At 40.7% G+C, this 21,092-nt stretch overlaps 1 protein-coding gene across 3 annotated transcripts in view; it reads left to right on the top strand.

Annotated features, from left to right (window-relative positions):
- The window catches only part of LOC111148323 (GRAM domain containing 2B), a 121,370-nt gene that overhangs the window by 37,612 nt on the left and 62,666 nt on the right, over window positions 1-21,092 (top strand). The window contains exon 1 of one of the 3 annotated variants that reach the window (XM_022504826.1): window positions 12,157-12,280. The exons of the other annotated variants lie outside the window; for them this stretch is intronic. Within the exon in view, the coding sequence (XP_022360534.1) occupies window positions 12,198-12,280 (83 nt within the window). The 5' untranslated portion in view covers window positions 12,157-12,197. Of the gene's footprint in view, window positions 1-12,156; window positions 12,281-21,092 lie in introns of those variants that run through there. 3 annotated transcript variants of the gene reach the window in all.

The raw sequence follows: 21,092 nt of genomic DNA, 5'->3' as shown, positions 1-21,092 counted from the left end.
TCTATTTCTTTCTTCTAGAGGAAAATGATTAAGGAAAGCATTGGGAGAATTAAGCCAGATTGTTTGCAAACTCCGTGTCGATAAGAATGACTCATTAGTGACTCAAATTCAGCTTTGCGGTTAGCCAAGCCAAGATAGGTAATAACCATGAGTCACTTAGGACCATACTCTTGATTGGATCATGAAGCCATCAATTGTACACAGAGATGCCTCCCATTTGATATCAACAGAGCATGAACTTTGAGTTTTTTTCTAACTGTGATAATTTGACATTCTTACATACATTTCTTTTTTGCAATACATTTCTTTTCAAATTTTGATTTAAATCCTAGTTCATTAACATACAGTGCAATGGTGGTTTCAAGAATAGAATTCAGTGGTTCATCACTTACATATATAACACCCAGTGCTCATCATAAGTGTCCTCCTTACTACCCATCACTCATTTAACCCATCCTCCCACACATCTCCTCTTTAGCAACCCTTAGTTTGTTCTCTATCATTAAGAGTCTCTTATGGTTTGTTTCCCTCCCACCTTTTTTTCTTCTTCCCCCTGCCCAAATGTCCACCTGTTTTGTTTCTTAAGTTCCACATATGAGTGAAATCATATGGTATTTGTCTTTCTCTCATGGACTTATTTCACTTAGCATAATACACTCTAGATTCATCCACATCATTGCAAATGGCAAGATTTCATTCTCTTTTTTAAAAGATTTTATTTATTTGCCAGAGAGAGAGAGCAAGCAAGCAAAGGCAAGGGGAGCGCCAGGCAGAGGGAGAAGCAGGCTCCACACTGAGCAAGGAGCCCGATTTGGGACTCGATCCCAGGACTCTGGGATCATGACCTGAGCCGAAGGGAGACGCCTAAATGATTGAGCCACTCAGGCATCCCAAGATTTCATTCTTTTTGATGGATGAGTAACAGTCTATTGCACATATATGTGCAATGGACTATACACAAACACACACACACACACCACATCTTCTTTATCCATTAGTTGATGGACATTTAGGCTCTTTGCATAGTTTGGCTAATGTTTATGATGCTGTTATAAACATTGGCACCCTTTCAAATCTGTATTTTTGTATCCTTTGGGTAAATACCTCGTGTTGCAATTGCAAGAACGTAGGGTAATTCTACTTTTTTTTTTTTAATTTCTTTTCAGCATAACAGTATTCATTGTTTTTGTACCACACCCAGTGCTCCATGCAATACGTGCCCTCTCTAATACCCACCACCTGGTTCCCCCAACCTCCCACCCCCTGCCCCTTCAAAACCCTCAGATTGTTTTTCAGAGTCCATAGTCTCTCATGGTTCACCTCCCCTTCCAATTTCCCTCAACTCCCTTCTCCTCTCCATCTCCCCTTGTCCTCCATGCTATTTGTTTCAGGTTTTCTATGTAGATGATCATGTCCTCTGCAAATAGTGAGAGTTTGACATCTTCCTTACAATTGGGATATCTCTTATTTCTTTTTGTTGTCTGACTGCTGAGGATAAGACTTCCAGTACTCTGTTAAATAGTAATGGTAAGAGTGGATATCTCTGTCTTGTTCCTGAACTTGGAGGAAAAGCTCTCAGATTTTCCCCTTTGAGGGTGATTTAGCTATGGGTCTTCTGTATTTGGCCTTGATGATGTTGACGTATGTTCCATGTATCCTTTCTTTGCTGAGGGTTTTTATCAAGAACGGATGCTACAGGGGCACCTGGGTGGCTCAGCCTTTAAGCATCTGCCTTCGGATCAGGTCATGATCCCAGGGTCCTGGGATCGAGTCCTGTATTGGGCTCCCTGCTCCAAGGCAGGAAGCCTGCTTCTCCCTTCCCCACTCCCCCTGCTTGTGTTCCCTCTCTCGGTGTATCTCTCTCTGACAAATAAATAAATAAAATCTTAAAAAAAAAAAAAAAGAATGGATGCGATATTTTGTCAAATGCTTTATCCCCATCTATTGAGAGGATTATATGGTCCTTATCCTTTCTTTGGTTAATGTGGTGTCTCATGTTGATTGATTTATGACTATTGAGCCATCTGTGCAACCCAGGAATAAATCCCACTTGACTACGGTGAATAATTCTTTCAAAGTACTGTTGGATTCAATTTGCTCATATCTTGTTGAGAATTCTTGCACCCATGTTCATCAGGGATATTGGCTTGTAATTCTCCCTTTTAGTGGGGTCTGTGTCCAGTTTTGGAATCAAAGTCATGCTGGATTCATAGAAGGACTTTGGAAGTTTTCCTTCCCTTTCTATTTTTTGGAACAGTTTGAGAAGAATAGGTATTAATTCTTCTTGAAATGTCTGGCAGCATTCCCCTGGGAAGCCATCTGGCCCTGGACTTTTGTTTGTTGGGAGATTTTTAATTACTGATTCAATTTCTTTGCTGGTTATGGGTCTGTTCAAATTTTCTATTTCTTCCTGTTTCAGCTGGTAGTTTGTAGGTTTGTAGGAATTTGTGCATTTCTTCCAGATTGCACAGTTTGTTGGCATATAATTTTTCATAGTATTCTCTTATACTTCTATCTATTTTTGTGGTGTTGGTTGTAATCTCTTCTCTTCCATTTGTGATTTTTATTGAGTTGGTGCTTTCTCTTTTCTTTTTGATAAGTCTAGCTAGGGGGCTATCAAATTCATTAATTCTTCCAAAGAATCAGCTCTTAGTTTCATTGATCTGTTCTACTGCTTTGTTTTTTGTTTCTGTATCATTTACTTCTGCTCTAATATTTATTATTTCCCTTCTTCTGCTGGCTTTAGGCTTTATGTGCTGTTCCTTTTCTAGCTCCCTTAGGTGTATTGTTAAGTCATGTATTTGAGACTTTTCTTGCAGACCTATTGCAATATACTTGCTTCTTAGGACTGCCTTTGCTGCATCCAAAAGGCTTTGGACTGTCATGTTTTCGTTTTCATTTGCTTCCAATTATTTTTGTATTTCTTATTTATTTTCCTGGTTAACCGCTACATTATTTAATAGGATGTCCTTTAACCTCCATGTATTTGTGGGCTTTCCAAATTTTGCTTATATTTGACTTCAGGTTTCATAGAACTATGGTCTGAAAATATTTTTTGCAACACATTTGTTCTGGTAAGTTTCAGGTCATTTAGTAAAATTTGGGAATACATTGAGTGACAGAGGGTATTCTACCAGTCAGAAAAGCAATCAAATCCAAGAGTTCATGCTTAATCTAAACACCTGAGCTAATACAATATTTTAGTTTGGTCCAACTGTAGATTACCTGTCAATAAGTTTTCCAAACAGGGATACCTTTAAAAAGGGGACCATACTATAAATAAGCCATAAGAGTGGGAATAAATCAGGACTCTCTCAAACAAATGAGAATGTTCAGTCATCCTAGCTCTCATAAGCCTCCATAAGCCTCAGAATTCCTATTAATTACCTTTTAAATCCAATGACTTCTATACTATTAAACTAAAACTTTTATGGTGGCAAAGATATTTGAGAGGGGAAAAAACCCAGGACATATGAGAGATTACAGATGAGATCTAGTAAGCTAAACATATCGATATCACTGATCTAAGGATGGAGCCTTAGCTTCTGATACAGATATCAGCTTGAAGAGGGCTGAGAACTCAGAGGGGAATAGATGTTACACCTTCTACAGCTTTAGTGATGCCTTCTTGCAAACCACGTAATACTCCACACACTGTGGGTTTTCATTAAATACTGAGGGCTGATGATATGAGGGAGGGCAGTTAAAATATTATTCTGGTCAGTAATAATATGATGATAATAATCAAGAGTTTAAATGAACTGAGTGCTTACTAGGTACCTGGCATACTTTACTAATTCCTTTACATACATAAGCTTTCTAAATTCTCCAGTGATCCTATAACATAGATACTACTGCTATTTCTGTTTTTTTCCCCCCAGATGAGGAAATGGAGGTTTATAGGAGGTAAGCCAGGTGCCCAAGGTGGTCAAGTGCATATTAGGACTCTTAGATCAGTCCGAATCTCAATCACTTGACCTCTCCTCATGCCCACCCCTCCCCTGCTGAGACTCTTTTGCCACAGGACAATTCCCTGAAGGAGCTCAAACAAGGAGGGCTATTTCCTGAAAGGAGACCATGGACAATCCCTCAGACAGAAGGGGCAAAATAGCAAATTCTGTAGGACTACATGAGAAGTGCAACTGAGAAGCCAGGAATTAAGACCACAGCCACCTGCTCTCACCTTCTGCTTCTTTGTAGTACCTACTAGTAATTTATACATTTTCTCGAAATCTGGAGGCTTGGGATTCTATAGGACCAAGCATTTCCAATATCTGAATTTCCCTCTAATGTGTGTTTTACTGAAGAGCTTATTATTTATTTTTTGATAAATAGGAAAGATGAATTTTTATTACTTTGACTACTACTACTACTAGAAATAGAATAAATTCTGATTTTAGTCAGCCTGTGATCGCAACACACAGGGAAACATTCTGTTTTCATCTGCTATGCTTTTAAAGGTAGAAGCCCATACAAAGAAGCAGAAAGCCCTATAGAAAGAAGGTAAATGCACTTAGTTTGCCAAGTGAATAAATTTTAATAAGCACTCTTGCCTCATGAAATTTATTTAAAACTGTCATTCCACAATAGGTACTTCCAACATTTCTGTGTAAAGCAGTTTCTTCCCCCTTCCCTCTTTTAGTCTCTATAAGACAAAAAGTGACACAGCTGGAAGCATGAAGTCTAGAGCCCTTTCTTTGAGGCCAGCATTCTCTAACTTCAATGCTGTATTCCATTAATAGATGCACATTCCAGCACAAAGCACACTGCCTGGACTAGGGCCCAGTTCTGACTTCCAGCCTACTGCCTTTCAACAAGTTGTGTGGATATGTAAGGGGGTTAGGTGGGGAGTGGGTATGACTTGTGTGTGACCCAAAACAGAAGAACGTGAAGCATCCCATGGCCATCCCCTGCCCCTTCCCACCATCTACTACCCAGTTGTCTGATCCAAGTGTCTGGTTGTGATATAGAATTGTGATAGGTTTGGACTCAAGTTCTGTGTACATGTATCTTGTAAATAACCACTTATTGAACTCTTTCCCTGTGGACAATGAACTCCGTTATAGCACATAGGTACTTCTTTATTTTTACATCTCCATCACATGAAATATAGCTTGGCACATGAAATATAGCTTGTTTTTTTTGCCAAAAATACAAAGCAAAAAAAAAAAAAAAAACAGGTTGGAAGTAAAGAAGGAAGGAAGGAAGGAAGGAAGGAAGAAAAGAAGGACAGACTGCACAATCTACCTCAAATGAAGGGTATGTTTATAAAATTTAAACAAAACCAAAGTAAAAGCTGTGGTTACTTGAGGGAAATAGAAAAACTTTATTTGCCTGAGGTGTTTTCTGTATTCACTTCTTCCCTGTTCCTCTTTTGCTTTCTTGTTTGTTAAATAATTCTTAAAAATGAATACTATTGGGGTGCCTGGGTGGCTCAGTGGGTTAAAGCCTCTGCCTTCGGCTCAGGTCATGATCTCAGGGTCCTGGGATCGAGCCCTGCATCGGGCTCTCTGCTCAGCAGGGAGCCTGCTTCCCTCTCTCTCTGCCTGCTTGTGATCTCTCTCTCTGTGTCAAATAAATAAATAAAATCTTTTTAAAAAATGAATACTATTAGAAGACAAATTGGAAGAAAAGACAACAAAATGCTAATAGGAATTGTCAAAAAGGAATAACATGAAAAGTATGTAAAACAGAATGAAAATCTAAAAAAAAAGTGTGCAATAGGTGATATAAAGAAAAAAAGTAACATGCAGAAACTCCTTGAATAATTAAGTATTAACTGCTTCCAATGTATTCATTGCACCATGCAAACTACATCGTCAGAACATTTCCCAGGAAGGAAAAGAGAGCACGTAAAACCAAGGCGCAGGGGAAGATAAGTCCTCATAAGCATGACATGATCATTAGTTCCCAAAACAAGGAAAGGAAGTTGCTGTATGAATGTTTCTCTAAGAAAACATGAAAGATTCCCTAACTTTAAATCACTGCCTGTGGATTATAAACAGTGATTCTTGGACATACTTTGGAGCCAGACCATCTGGGAGTCATGGGACCTCTCTGACCCCTTTGAAACACTTGCCATCCACTAGCAGACAAGTGATAAGTAGCATAAGCTACTTTTCTTTTTTTAGTTGGAGGTCTGAGGTGGGGGGGGAATTTGAGTTAAATTTCTTTTTTTTTTTTTAAAGATTTTATTTATTTATTTGACAGACAGAGATCACAGGTAGGCAGAGAGGCAGGCAGAGAGAGAGGAAGGGAAGAAGGTTCCCTGCCAAGCAGAGAGCCCAATGTGGGGCTCGATCCCAGGACCCTGGGACCGAAGGCAGAGGCTTTAACCCACTGAGGCACCCAGGCACCCCTAAATTTCTTTTTTCATTCACTCTTTTTCCCTGCAAATTCCAAAATGAAAAGAAAAGAGAAACAAAAAGAAAAGAAAAGCACATTTCAGGTTCCCTAGAGTTCCAGAAGATCATGGTTGAGCAACATTGGTTGGAAACAATGACCCAGTGATTCCTTCATTCATTCAACACATATTTATTGAGCAACTAATAGGAACCAGGTGTTGTGGATGGAGTGGCAGACACAACACCCAAGTTCTTTGTTTTGGGGAAGATTCCAATCTCAAGAAAGAGGACAGATTAAAAAAAACAAATAGACAGAGAAGATAGTATCTCTCAGAGATCACCTCCCACCAACCTTCTCTTCCCTCCTTTTACTCCAGAGTAGAGAACGTGGGCCTTCTTACTGTCCCTAGAATGTGCTGAACTCAGACTTGCCTCAACACCTCTACTCATGCTCTCTCCACTGGCTGCCAAACTTTGCACCCAGACTTCACATGCTCCCTCCTTCCCCTCTTTCAAATCTGACACATCACCTCTCAACGAGGCTTCCCTGGGCTTCCTATGTAAAATGGGCCTCCCTCATTCTCCATCATTTTCTATTTTATTTTGTTTGTACCTCCCATCTGTTGAAACTGTGTTCTTTATGTGCTTATGTTTCTCATTTTCAGTTCCTCCACTAGAATGCAAGACCCACCAAACACCATGGGTTTTGCCTATATTGTTCACTTGTATATCTCATGCATTTAGAACAGTGCTGTTAGAAACGCCCATTCACCCACATCCACATTGACAAAGTATCTAAACTCAGAGGGCATCATCTATTACCTGCACTGTGGTAGCCCATCTCCAGAGATGGTCCCCAGTGAAATGCACTCCTGTTATTCACACCTTGAATGTGGGGCGGCCTTGTAGCTCACCCTTGACCATGAGAAAGCAGCAGAGGTGAAGCCACCTGACATCCAAGGTTATCACATAAGAAGCCTTGCAGACTCTCCCTTAGCCTTATACAACACGTACCCTGGAGAAGCCAGCCACCAAGTCAGAAATCTACATATACTGAGATGGCCATGTTGTAAGGAAGCCCAGGATAGCCATGTGGTGGGCCATGGAGGGAGACAAAATGCTCAGCTAGTCCCCACCTGTTCTAGCCATCCCAGCTGAAGCACCAGACATAGGAGTACACCTGAAACTCAACTGAGTCTTCAGATGGTACTCCAAACCCAGGCACCATCTGACACTGACTGCATGAGAGACCCCTAGTGAGAACCCTCCAGCTCAGGGCCCACTGCACCAGGAGCAGAAATAATAAATTACTGTTTTAAGCCACAAGCTTTGAGGTAGTTATGCAGCAATAGATAACTCCAAAGGGCAGCCACCAAAGACAGCTCTAGGTTCAAACATTTCCTTCCCCACCAACATTACAGATGTGTCAGTGTCCTTGGGCTTTCCTTCACACACACTCTCCAGTAAGGTGTGCGTCTCTGCCATTAATGAAATTTGGTTTTGCCCTGTCCGTTCTTCTGCACCCCTACAACCACCCAAAGTCAGGAAAGTTGCATCTTCATCCTCAGGAGATCACTGTCATCTTGGCCGAGTCCCTACACCCTCTGAAGCTCAGGCTCTTCTCTCAAAAATGACTGCAGATTTTACTTTTCAATTTTGTTTAGTGTGTGGCAGGCAACCCTTTCCCCCTCCCTGAAGTAGAACCCAATATAGAACACAAATACACGAGAGATAAAGTGAGAGGGGTCTAGCAGAGGCAGGAGAGGCTGTGTGTCTGAGTGGTGGGAAGAGGGAGGCTGGTGTCATGAGACCTACCTTCAATCACCAGCTCCCCTGCTCTCTAGTTCAAACCATCCAGCTGACTCCTCCAGAACCTGATGTGAAAACCACAATAAGGGATGGTCTCAGAGGCCTCCTTACCTCACATGGGATCCGTGACATTAACCATGCAGAAAATAGACATCTACTTTAAAACTTCGGGATTGATTTTAATGTATTCTTTATGGGGCATCGTGTATTTTAATTTTTAAATAATATGGGGCTGGAAGAGGTTTTTTTTTGTTTTTTTTTTTTTGTTTTTTTGTTTTCTGCTTTTGCTTTCTCATAGAATCAGACTTAATCCTAGTGTGTGCCAACCACCACCTATTCTTATCATAGCAAGCCCCCACCATTTTGTCCATTTCTCTAAACACGGGTCCTAAGCTTGGTTGGTGCTTAATCCCTAAGAGAAAGGAAGAGAATACTTCAAATTTTCCCATCTGCAGTATAACCTGACTTGGAAAATACTGGGTTACAACCATTCTGTGTGTTTTTTTTTTTATACTATTTTCAAAAGCCTATAGAGTACGAGATTTCATGCCATACTGTAGCTTTCCATTGCAATTTTAATAGCTGTACTCATCAGGAAATTGCCTTTCATGTCAGTAAAGATCCCCTTCATGTAATGCTTCTCAACTTTCATTCTTAAAACCCTATTTAGAAGTCTTAAAATCAAATTCTTCAGTGTCACCGTAGGGCGCGCTGCTGAACTCTGTTTTCCCATTTTCTCCTTTGGATATTGAATTTAAATTGAAAACAGGAGTGTTCTGATCGATGCTCATGAAATTCTTTGACTTAGGACCCTAATACATTGAATATTGTGCATAGCTAAATTATTACAGGTTATACCTTGATAAGAGCATCAGCTACCTTTTTAAACATGTCCTCAGACAACAGGCACAAAATCCCAAGCATGTGATGACATTTGATATGTGCCTATATTGGTTAATAAGTACATAGCCTGCCACGTGGTATGAATTAGGTAATTACTTGACCCAAACATCACCCAGCAGATTAGGTAATTACATGATACCATCATCTCCACTCAAATCTCCAAGCTCATATTTGAACTCTGCCATTGAGACTATGGACAGATGTACAGTGTATCTGATCAACGTCAAAAAGACAACAATTTCGATCAATATTCCAAGCTGTTAAGTAGAAGTCTCCTACCTCCTGAAAGGAAGCTGTTTGAGAATGTCTTTTAAACCCAGGCAAATATTACTATGTAAAATAATATTTTTTGCTTGCTTCTTTTATTTTTTAAAATTTAAAATTTTAAAATTTTATTTGTTAATTTGACAGAAAAGGAGAGCACAAGCAGGGGAGCTGCAGGCAGAGGGAGAAGCGGACTCCCCATTGAGCAAGGATCCCAATATGGAACTCGATCCCAGAATCCTGGGATCTTGACCTGAGCAGAAGGCAAACACTTAAATGACTGAGCTACCCAGCCACCCCTTACTTGCTCCCTTCTAATTCCTCTCCACTCTAGGAAAGGCCTATGTGCTATTTTCTTGACCTGCCCGCATACCCATCCTCCTCCCCTCCTTTCTCACTTAAGACTGAATTATTGTTAAGTCTTCATCCCACACACTACAGAACAAGTTCTAAGGTACTCGTGTGCTCACTAAATGAGCTCTAAGCCCATGCCGAGGAAGTTCTGAACACTTGCCCTTATTCAGGCATCCAAAGGGGCCTGACTGGGGTTTCTCAAAAGGTTAAGCATGTGACTACCATCCGACCACCAATTCCACTCCTAGGTATTTACCCGGAAGAATTCAAAGTAGGGACTCGAACAGGTAGTTGTACATCAATGTCCACAACAGCATTATTCACAAGAGCAACAATAGCAGAAATAGCCCAACTATTCATCAGCAGGTGAACGGATCAACAAATGTGGAATAGACATACAATGGAATATTACCCAGCCATGAAAAAGAATGAAATACTGAGCTGGGAGTCTGCTTGAGATTCTTTCCACTTTTCCCTCTGCACTCCCACTCTTGCTCTCTCTCTTTCCCTAAAATAAATAAATCTTTTTTTTTCAACCAACATCTTCTTTCTTTTAACTTAAAATCAATTAATTACATATAGCATATCATTAGTTTCAGAGGTAGTTTAGTGATTCATCAGTTGCATATAACACCCAGTGCTCATTACATCAAGTGTCCTCCTTGATGCCCATCACCCAGTTACTCCATCCCCCCATCTACCTCCCTTCCAGCAACCCTCAGTTTGTTTTCTACAGTTAAGAGTCTCTTATGGTTTGTCTCTGATTTCATCATATTTTATTTTTCCTTCCCTTCCCCTGTGTTCATGTTTTCTTAAATTCTACATATGAGTGAAATCATATATTTGCCTATCTCTGACTGACTTATTTCGCTTAGCATAATACCCTCTAGTTCCATCCATGTCATTGCAAATGGCAAGGTTTCATTCTTTTCGATGGCTGAGTAATATTCCCTGTATACATACATCACATCTTTATCCATTCATCTGTTGATGTACACCTGGGCTCTTTCCATAGTTTGGCTATTGTAGATATTGCTGCTATAAACATTGGGGTACATGTGTGCCAATAAATAAATCTTTAAAAAAAATCTGGGGGTAGAGAGAGAGCGCACAACCTACCAGGCCAACTCTCATGGAATTTACGTAAACGTTTTTCTTTAGTTTTATTTTGTAAGTGTCAAGAGAATCAATTTTGGAGCAAGCGAGCTACTAAAAGATGCTTTTGTTCTCTCAGCCTAATCATATAGCTAATAAATGGAGAGGGGAAAAAGAGAACTTTGGAAGGGACTTGATCCCCCAAATGCTTGCAGTTATCTGAAAAGGTAGGTGTTTTATTTTACACACACCATATATGCACACATATACATACATACATGTGAACGCTACGGTTCCGTAGTCTTCGTCATTATTCTGAAATCTAAAATCAATTTTAAGAGAAAAATGAAGGACTTGCAGCTCCAGGAAGAGCACAGAGTTGGTGATTCCTCCCCCACCCAGCCATGTCATGAGCTACTGTTGCCCCTTGTCATTGTTTTAAAGTAAATGCGGGCTTCCAGCAAGTAAAACTACTCTTACTTTCAACTACTCTGGAGAAGTAGAAAACCACCAACACATGCTTCACTTGGTGTAATACGGGCATGTTTAGAACGACACCTGGAACACGGTAGCTCTCAAAAACCTGCGCCATAAATGATGTTTGAAATGCAAAACTTCAGATCGATTCACCACGTTCGAACCTCACCAAAAAGCTGGAAGAAGAAGAGGCATTCATTGTACTTCGCGGGGGCACAGCCCCTGCTCAGTTGCTAAGGAGGTTTTGAGGATGCCTCCCCACCCCCAGCCCATCCCCGCCGCAAGCCCCTGGAAGGGTTCACCAGACCACCCCTAGAGACAACCAGGTCTCACTACCTTTGTCACTCAGCTCAACTGACCTACTGATGAAGCCCCGACGGAGCAGTCCCCAATGAGGCAACATCCTGTGTGAATCATTTAGGCCAGGCCCCAAGTCAACCCACACAGCACATCTGTGTGCGAGAGCGCTTCTCGCAGGCGTAACCATTTCCTGGAGCCGCAGCCTGGCCGCCTGCTTCTCAAACCCCGGGGTTCCAGTCTGGGAGGCACAGCCCCCCACATCGGGAGGTTACATCTACGGAGCCTAGTTAAGCGCAGTTCCACCTGCGTGGCCAATTAGCTGCCTTCCCCGCCAGCCCGGACTAGTTCAACAGGTTTCCTCGAGCGCGTCCCGGGCCTCCCGATTGGTGCAAGAGGCTGTCACTCGGCTTCGGCCCACCCCTTCCCGCCCCTTCCCGCCCCTTCCCTCCCCGGCTCGCACGCCTGAGCGGACCAATCGCCGCGGGCCGGACGTGTCCAGGTTGGCTACCCCGCCGCGCCGGGCCGGCCTGAATGCGCCGAGCCCACGAGCGCACGGGGACAGCGTGGGGAAGGCGCGCTTCGCAGGGCCTGCGCCCCGGACCCCGGCAGCCGCGGAGGGACGCCTGAAGGTGTCCTCCACAGGCGGCCCCGATGACCGAACTACAGCAAGATGTGGAAGACACAAAGCCTGCCAAAGTGCTCGCGAAGAGAGAGAGCAAAGTTGGCTCAGCCCAGTGAGTATGCTCCGCGGGGACCCAGCCCCGGCGGCTGAGAGCGCGCTGCCCAGACGTCTCTGCCGGGGACCGGTTTGGAGTGGAACTTGAGGGGGGACGGACGGCCCTGTGGCTTGAATTCTTTCGGTGGCGCCGGGTCGCCTTTTTTTCTCCCCTTTTCCAATGCTGTGTTAGAGGAAAAGGCACGGTAGTGGGTCAGGAGTGGGCTGCAACTTGCAGTCCCGTGGGGATGTCAAGGATTGGACCCGAAGGCAACGACTGGAGGTTGGTCGTTCCCGAGGGACGTCTGGGGCAAGCCGTCAGATCTCTAAGGCCGGTCAGGAAGCAGCAGCCAACATTTGTTTCTGTTGCCCTACTTCTTAGTGACGTGTGGGAAGGTGAAGTTGCCTCATAGATGTCATCTGGTCGTTAGCGTCGCGGTGATGCGTGTTTTGTCGTGCGATTCAGAGCTTCAGGGTGTCTTTCTCCCATCCCCTTTCCTGTTTCCCCTCAAGAGAGGGGGAAAGTGGTGGAAAACATGGACTATGCTTTATCTTTCTCCTTAGAGACTGTCTGGCTTTGCTTGGGAACTTGACACAAACTTCTTCAACACTTTTTCTTTCTTTCTTTCTTTCTTTCTTTTTTTTTTTTTTTTGAGAGAGGGTGTAGGAGTGGGATGAAGGAGCACAGGAATATATAATATAAAACACTTCAAATATTGGGTTCTGACTATCCTCTTAAAGGATCCATGTTCATAATAGGATTTGCACATTGTTGGGCCTATAAATTCCTATGGTTTTAGAAACTGAAAACTGAAATATTTTGGTTACAAGGATTAGCTTCCTGTAATAAAACTTATTTATCTTCCCTGCTTTTTTTTTAAAAGCTGTAAGTATTATTTCCATGGTTATTATCCCCAAACCTTCTTGTTTGAAAAATGAAAAGAATCTTTCGTTATTCGCTTCTTTTCTGTATCACTGTAACTTTTTTTTTTAAGATTTTATTTATTTATTTGACAGAGCTCACAAGTAGGTAGAGAGGCAAGGAAGAGAGAAGGGGGAAGCAGGCTCCCTGCTGAGCAGAGAGCGCAATTTGGGGCTTGATCCCGGGACTCTGAGATCATGACCTAAGCTGAAGGCAGAGGCTTAACCCACTGAGCCACCCAGCTGCACCTTTATCTATAACTTTAATGATACTTATAAACTAAAACTTTAAATGATACTAAGATAAATATATAAATGTTAAGATGAACAAATAAACCCAAATTTTTTTTTGGTACCAACCTGTTGGGCGGCACCTAAAAAATAGTTAGATTTCTATCTGCTTAATTTCAACATGTACTCGTTTTTTTATGACACAGCCTGGTTCCACATAAAGACTTGTGTTTATAAAAGCATCTTCCATCAGTGTATCAGAGTTTGGGCTGAAGTTTTGAAAAAGGAATAGCTTTTATTAGCTGCTTTGATTTGTTATTTCAAAGGCTTTGGTTGTGTTCTCTTCCAGTGTCTGCTTTCCTTGGCTACCCTTTCTTCTGCCTCTCAGCTTTGTCAACTTAAGCTGATACTCTTTCCTCTTCAATGATAGATAACACTTGATTGAGGAAAAAAATCCCATAGATATAACCCTTAAAAAATGTTTTTGTTTTCTTAGCCTAAAATAAAATCCTAACTCTATTCTAATTGTTCAAGCCCAAGAAAAAGGTAAACTAGCAAAGACCATCTATCTCCTTTGCACTTAATCATTCTTTTATAAGCTTCTCTTAAAAAGAGGTATACGTAGCATTTTAAACAGCCCTTGATAGATGTTTGAGGTGACAGGAGTATTAAGGGGCACAGATAAGGCTGGAGCCCAGGACTGTGACCCCCTAGTCCAGGAGTCCACCGCAGGCAGTGTTATGTTCCTGTTACACAAAGCGGAATGATTCAGGTCCACCCAGCAGCTCCTAAATTTTTACATCTTCACATTCCCAATAGTCTACTCAGTTAAGGATATCGTTTTAGTAGATTGAGAAAGTCTGTTAGCTGTTTAGATGAATTCTCTTAACTTAAAACTCTTCAGATGTTGGCAAACTAATTTTATAGAAGATAATCTTAACCATATTGAAGCAGAAGAACCCAAACAGCCAGACCTTTGTTTGGAACACCTTCGTTTGACAAATTCATTTCAGCTCAGCAAATACTGGAATACCTACTCTTGGCCCCATAATGGTGGGGAATACGGAATGAAGATGTTGTGGTATCTGCCCTTCTGGAACCCAAGAGCTGTGTTGAGGAGACGCATACATATACAGATATTTCTGTATTTATCTGTATGTATCTATTACTGAAGTTCAGAGGACATTGGGGTCCCTGGCCATATTAAACCCATGAACAAGATAGTTCTATAAAAAGTTTGGCCTATAACTGAAGCCTCTCCACAGTTAGGATGTTTGCCCATTTGGCACTCTGTAGTAAATTTTTCTAGATTTATGGAGATTTTTGTTTATTTTGTTTGTTACAAAGTGGTCATTTCTAGGCCTGTTGTAGTCACTTCTGAGTCAATCAAAAACTTCAGACACTCTCTACTTCCTGAGCATTTGAATTCTTGCTTTGGTGATGGAATAAGAGTGATTTTTAAGAGGGAGAGAGATACGTTGTCAGTGTTACGTGCATTATGATTATTACATACCCGCAGTCATTTGAGGAGCAAAATTTTGATGCTTAGAAACCCAGTCTAACTTCTTGGTTTTGAACTTTGTAACTTAGATTAATTATCACTAAGCTCAGAGTCATTGGAGTCCGAGTGTCCCGATGGACATTTTCTTCTCTAGTGTTAGAATGGCTTGTCTTCCTACACAGCCCTTATCACCTAGAACCTAGGTTTGTAATTGATAATAGCTGGCCCTTACTGAGAAAACTTGCTTTGTGGCAGGCAGGGTGCTTAACACTGCACGTTCATTTTCATACAGGATTAGGCACATACTGTCATTTCCATTTTACAAATAAGAACATTAGAAGAAGTTAAACAACTAGGCAGAGGTCTAGTTAACATAGAACAGCTCAAATTCAAGGCCAGGACAGCTCACTCTAGTCCGGAACTTGAATACTTTATCCCTACTTCTGTATTCCAGAATCTCTGATGGCCCTCCATGACCTCCTCTCCTCTGCCAAGAAGTTCAGACCTTTCATAATCTGAGCACACATAAACCATTTCAGTCTCATTCCTAATACTAGCATGCACATCTTTATAGCTAAGCAGTTGCACTAGTGGCCCTGTACTTAGGAGGCGAGGATGCGGAAGAATAAGAAACAGATGAGCCAAAGGTACTTCTGAGTTAGTTTCCCTTCACTCCCTACTCGCCTCTGTTCCTTTCTCAAGCAATTCCCTCTTTTCTTTGTCTCAGTGTACTTCTACAAGTCAACTCAAAATTTCCTTTCTTGAAAGCCTTTCCTTGTCACTGGCTATACTTAGCTCTCTCTTATCTGGCCTCACCTTGCATGCATGTGATCAACCCCAGAGAACTTAGCTGTCACTATTATTGCTGTTAATTAATAGTTAATGTTTATTGGACATTTATTATGTACAAAGTACTACTTTGTTAACAGATACTAACTCACGTACTAATCCAGGACATATTAGCAGACTCACATCATATTTTTTCTTACTGATTTTCTCAGAGTGCCCAATGTATAATCTCTTCCAATGTCTGTCTCTTAGTGAGTGAGAGAGGCTGACACCCCAGCCCTCTAATTAAGGTATATAATCTACTTACTGATATTCCGCTTGAATATTTCCAGGGAAATCTTACTTTTAAAGTTTCTTAATCAAATTTTCTGTCTGTAGCAGTTAGAATTTTTAGGTACCGGCCCAAGAATTTTGACTCAATTACTCATCTTTGTATTAGCAGTGAGGTGAGGCTGCACATTTATTCATCACCAAAATGCATTAATTTAGCTGTATATTTCCTTTTGAGATCCTAGTTTTCCCCTTTCAGTACTTTTTTCATTCTGAATGTTCTGTTCCCAATGTATAGACATTTATAACAAACCTAACTTTTTTGACACACATTTTCTCAGATACACTTCAATTTCATAAAGTCTCTTGTGGATCTCATTTATTAATGGCTAAGTTATTTTCATAGTTTTTTTTTTTAAGATTTTATTTATTTATTTGACAGAAGGAGAGAGAGCACAAGCAGGGGAACAACAGGCAGAGGCAGAGAGAAAGGGAGAAGCTGGCTCCACGCTGAGCAAGGAGCCTGATGTGGGACCTGATCCCAGGACCCTGGGATCATGACCTAAGCGGAAGACAGACGTTTAAATGACTGAGCCACCCAGGTGCCCAGCTAAGTTATTTTCAATGAATTGCAAAAAGGATCTAAATTGACTGATATATTTCTGGGAAAAAGTTTACCTTGATTCATATTTCAAATAATGAATTTTATCACATGTAGCGTATTTCTAATGCAGTTTTAATTTTTAACATACTTTAATAATTTGAGACATAAGAATTCTAGACATTTATTCAACTGGATATATATGGAGAAAGAGAGGATGGATGTGGACAACATAAACATTTACCTCAAAAGCAAACTCTTGTATTAGCAAGAAGTAGTAAAGATTTTAGGAACATGTTTGACATTAGTGAATTCAAGTAAAAATAAGTGACCTGCCCCAAAAGCATTTATCATACAAACAGAATAAGGGTTGGAGTTAAGACGTGGTCTTGGTTTGGAGGCAAGAGGAGCAAAAACAAATAATGTTTGAGGATAGCTTGATTTTTTTAGTGCTTGTTTAATTCCAGTCTTCCAAAGTGCTCATTTAGAAAGAAAATCTCCATATTGTATATTGCCTATATATTCTCTCTCTTTCCGTGTGTGTACGTGTGGGTGTGTCCACATTTTTCTAAAATTCTAATTTCCAGGTCACCAATTCTGACAGGTTATCTAGTGTACTTTTTAATAGAAACTTTGGAATAGGAATAAAATACTGTAACATTAGAAACCATTAAAATTTTATTAAAGTGAAACAATCAGAGGAGTTTAAAAAGATGGAGAAAAATCAAACAGTGTGCTGGTCCAAAATGTTCTTGGAAAGGGATTTAATGAGTCAAATCAGTCCTCTGGCTTGAGGGTACTATCCAGGGAGATCACTGATTTATCAAGGTAGTTCATAAAGATGTTAAGAATGTAGGCTCGGGAAACAAGGATTTGAAATCTAACTTTCCTGCCTCCCGAAGTGTGACCCCGGCCAGTTACTTAGCACTACTAAGTCTCCCTTTTGTCATCTGTAAAGGGGAAAACTTAAGTCAGCTGTTTCACAGGTGCTTGCTTTCATGTTTAAATGAGAAATGTAAGAAATTCACTTCCCCTACGCCTGACATCATGAGCTCTCAGTAACCATAGCTATGTTCATCTTTGCTGTTGAAGGTCTGGGGCTTGCTGCGCGATAGAGGGTAGCCTGGAGGTAGGGAGGGTAGGCTGGTAGCAGGGAGGAAGGCTGACATAAAAAGTAATTAATCAAAATTCAGCAGGCCTGCCTGATAGTCTCATGCCCTTGTGATGTACTCAGTGAGCCTCTGTTGCATCAGTTAGACCTTGAGGACACTTGGGAGGGTACCTGAGCATTTCCTTGAAATCTACATGGCAGCTTGGTTTTTAGTTTATGCTAAAAGGATCTCCTATTGTAATTGTTCAGTGACCTACCAGCTTATTTAAATATTGCTTACTGCTTTGGTTGTTATCCCATCTGTTGTCCAGGACTGTTATCTACAAGCCATTGATTTTCACATCCTGCTTCCTGGCACTGAGTTTTATCTTGCCGCTCCTCATCTTTAAACTGCTGATTGTTTTTCATTTGCTGCATTCCAGTAGAACTCTGCTTCACCGTCTTTCTGATTCTTTAAATGCTCAGCTCTAGGCATTTCACACATTTTCAAATGGCGTAAAGCAGAGGTCCTCAAGAAAGACTCTGCCACAGTCACCTCAGTGACCGTTCTTTCTCCTCAAAGGACAACGGGTGTTTTTATCTGAACTTAAATTTGATTATTTACTCCTAGCAGAGAAGCAGAACCAACTTCAGCTGCATTCCGTAAGAGAAACTAATTTGGATGCTGTCATAAGTCACTCTGTGTCCCATTCAGAATGGGACATGATGTCTCAAGAGGCAGATTAGTTTTAACAAGTTTATTGCGATATATATAACATATCATAAAATTTACTCTTTTCCAGTGTACAGTTAAGTAACTTTACTAAGTGGTGTGCCATTGGCATACCTGGTTTTAGAACATTTTCACCCCCCCCAATGAGATTCCTTAGGCCTATTTGTTCCCCATTCCCACCTAGCCCCAGGTAAACACTTGTCTACTTTCTGTTTCTACAAATTTGCCTTTTCTGGGCATTTCATATAAATGGAATCATATAATATGTGGTTTCTTCTTTTTTATGATTTATTTATTTATAAGAGAGAGAGTGTGTGAGTGAGAGGGAGAAGCAGCCTCCCCACTGAGCAGGGAGCCCAATGTGGGGCTCGACCCCAGGATGCTGAGATCATAACCTGAGCCGAAGGCAGATGTTTAACTGACTGAGCCACCCAGGTGCCACAGTATGTGATTTCTTATATCTGCCTTCCTTCACTTAACATTGGGTTTTTGAGGTTCATCTGTGAGGTAGCATATGTCAGCAGTTCATTCCTTTATATTGCTGTATAGTATTCCACTATATAGATATGCCACATTTTGTCTGTCTCTTCATTTGTTCATGAACATTTAGCTTGTCTCCACGTTTGGTTATTATGAATAATGCTATGACTGTTTGCATGCAAGTCTTTGTGTGGACATATGCTATTAATTCTCTTGAGTATATACCTAGAAGTGGAATTGCTAGGTCATACTGTAATTGTTTAACTTTTGGAGGAACTGGCAGACTTTTTCCAAAGCAGCTATACCATTTGATGTTTCTCCTAGCAATGTGTAAGGGCCCATGGTATAGATTTAAGAGAAAATGCTTTCACAGTGCAGGGAAGCAAAATTCTAAGCACTTTAAAGGTAAACCAGTGACTTATACTCCATAACATAATAAACATCTGTTGATTGTTAACTGAGCAACATTCATACTTACAATTTTAAAAACTCCTCCAAACTGCAGTGTTATCGAAGATGTGAACAGGTGTTACAATGTTACCAAAGATAATTCTGGCTGTCATACTTGGGTACATTTTCTACAACCTCTTAAATTTTTCATAAAACATTTATCACATATTTTATGACAATAATAGATGAAATTTAAAAACTGGACCATAATCTCCTCCATCTTTGTTGACCTATTTTAAAGCAATATGTGTATAAGGTTAGAAAAATAAAACGAGGTAAGCTGTGTACAAAATGAAAAGTGAGGGCTTTGTTCCTGTCTCCCACGTTAAATGCCCTTGTCTCAAAGGTAACTGCTTGCTGAGGTTTTTGTATTCTCTCGCTGTTGGCACTTAAGGCCAGAATTAAGTTTTTTTGTTGTTTGTTTGATTTGTTTTAGAATATTCAGCTCCCAGTATGCATGTAAGTATGTTGGACTTGGTAAAATGAAAGACCGTGGGAGGACTAAGAGTGATCATACTCTACTTGGTCAGCATACCTAGTACACAAGCTACCTAAATGGCAGACGATATTCTCATAAAGCACTGTTTTCTCAAACTTCTTTGCATAGTACTTATCTACCAATAAAGTGGCCTCCTCGATTCTGCATTGAAGGATAAATAAATCCATCAGAATGTGACTTTGAGTGGACCTTAGCAATGTGGCCTTATGGAGAGTCTGATTTCTGACTGTGCTGTCCTCCAGTTATCAAAACATTTTCTCATCTCTTCTGTTCCCCACTCCTAAACGAAGGACACTAGGCAGGCCCTTGATGAGATGAGGTAGCTATAGCTGGGCTGCAATGTGAACAACTAGATGAAGGGCACAATAGTGATGAGATGGGTTTAAAAAAGAAGAGATTGAGCGGAGAAGTGGAAATGTGAAGGTGGCAACAGTGAGTAAGGATGGGGGAGAGAAGAAAGAAGAACTCAGGAGGGATATCGAGTTACATGGAAAAGAGAAAGAAAAAATGCTAATTTAACATTAATGTATACAATCTTCTATTTGTCCCCTGGATCCCTGGTTCCCTGTTCTATTTCTCCTCTTCTCTCCACATGCTCTTCTGTATGCTGTCTGTGAAGTCTCTGACACTGCAGTGTTTAGCAGACATGCCTCTTCCCTCATGAAGATACTGAGTTACGTGTAAAGGTTGGTGTTTTCTTTAAGTCCCTATATATCAGGTTTATCATTATACCCTTATTTGTTATCTTCTGGATTTTTCAAATTATGTCTTCCATCTCATGCAGTGAGTTAAAAACTGGGAAGAACCTTAGAAATAGCCTAAATTTTGTGTCCTTTACTATTAGGGATTATTACCTGAAGACCATGATCTTGGGATCCTACAAATTATTTTGAAACCCCTAGGGTGTAGTCCCATAAAGAGTGTATTGCGAATTGAGTTGCTATAGGATAACAGTGATGAAAAACTAATTCATTGTGACAGCTTTTATTATCACAGTATTGTTTCTATAAATCTTTGGAAAATAGCACCTCATTTGATCCTAAGAGCTTAACTATTATGCTGCATAACATGAAATGTGGTCTTGCGAGAGCTCACAGGAAACATCAAGAATATTTTCCTTTCCTCTTAGAATAAAGTTCTGTAGTATATAAAGTTAGACTGGTTTTCACATGAAGTTGGTAGATTTCTTACACTTGTTCTCTTGACTTGATCAGAATCTTTTCTAAAAATTTTACAAAGAATCACAGCACCTTTGTGGAAATCAGA

The sequence above is a fragment of the Enhydra lutris genome, unplaced genomic scaffold (genome assembly GCF_002288905.1).
Source record: "Enhydra lutris kenyoni isolate GAN:26980312 unplaced genomic scaffold, ASM228890v2 scaffoldscaffold19, whole genome shotgun sequence".
NCBI lineage: Eukaryota > Metazoa > Chordata > Mammalia > Carnivora > Mustelidae > Enhydra > Enhydra lutris.
Note: the sequence above shows the minus strand (reverse complement) of the source record. Positions and strands in the feature narration are given on the sequence as shown.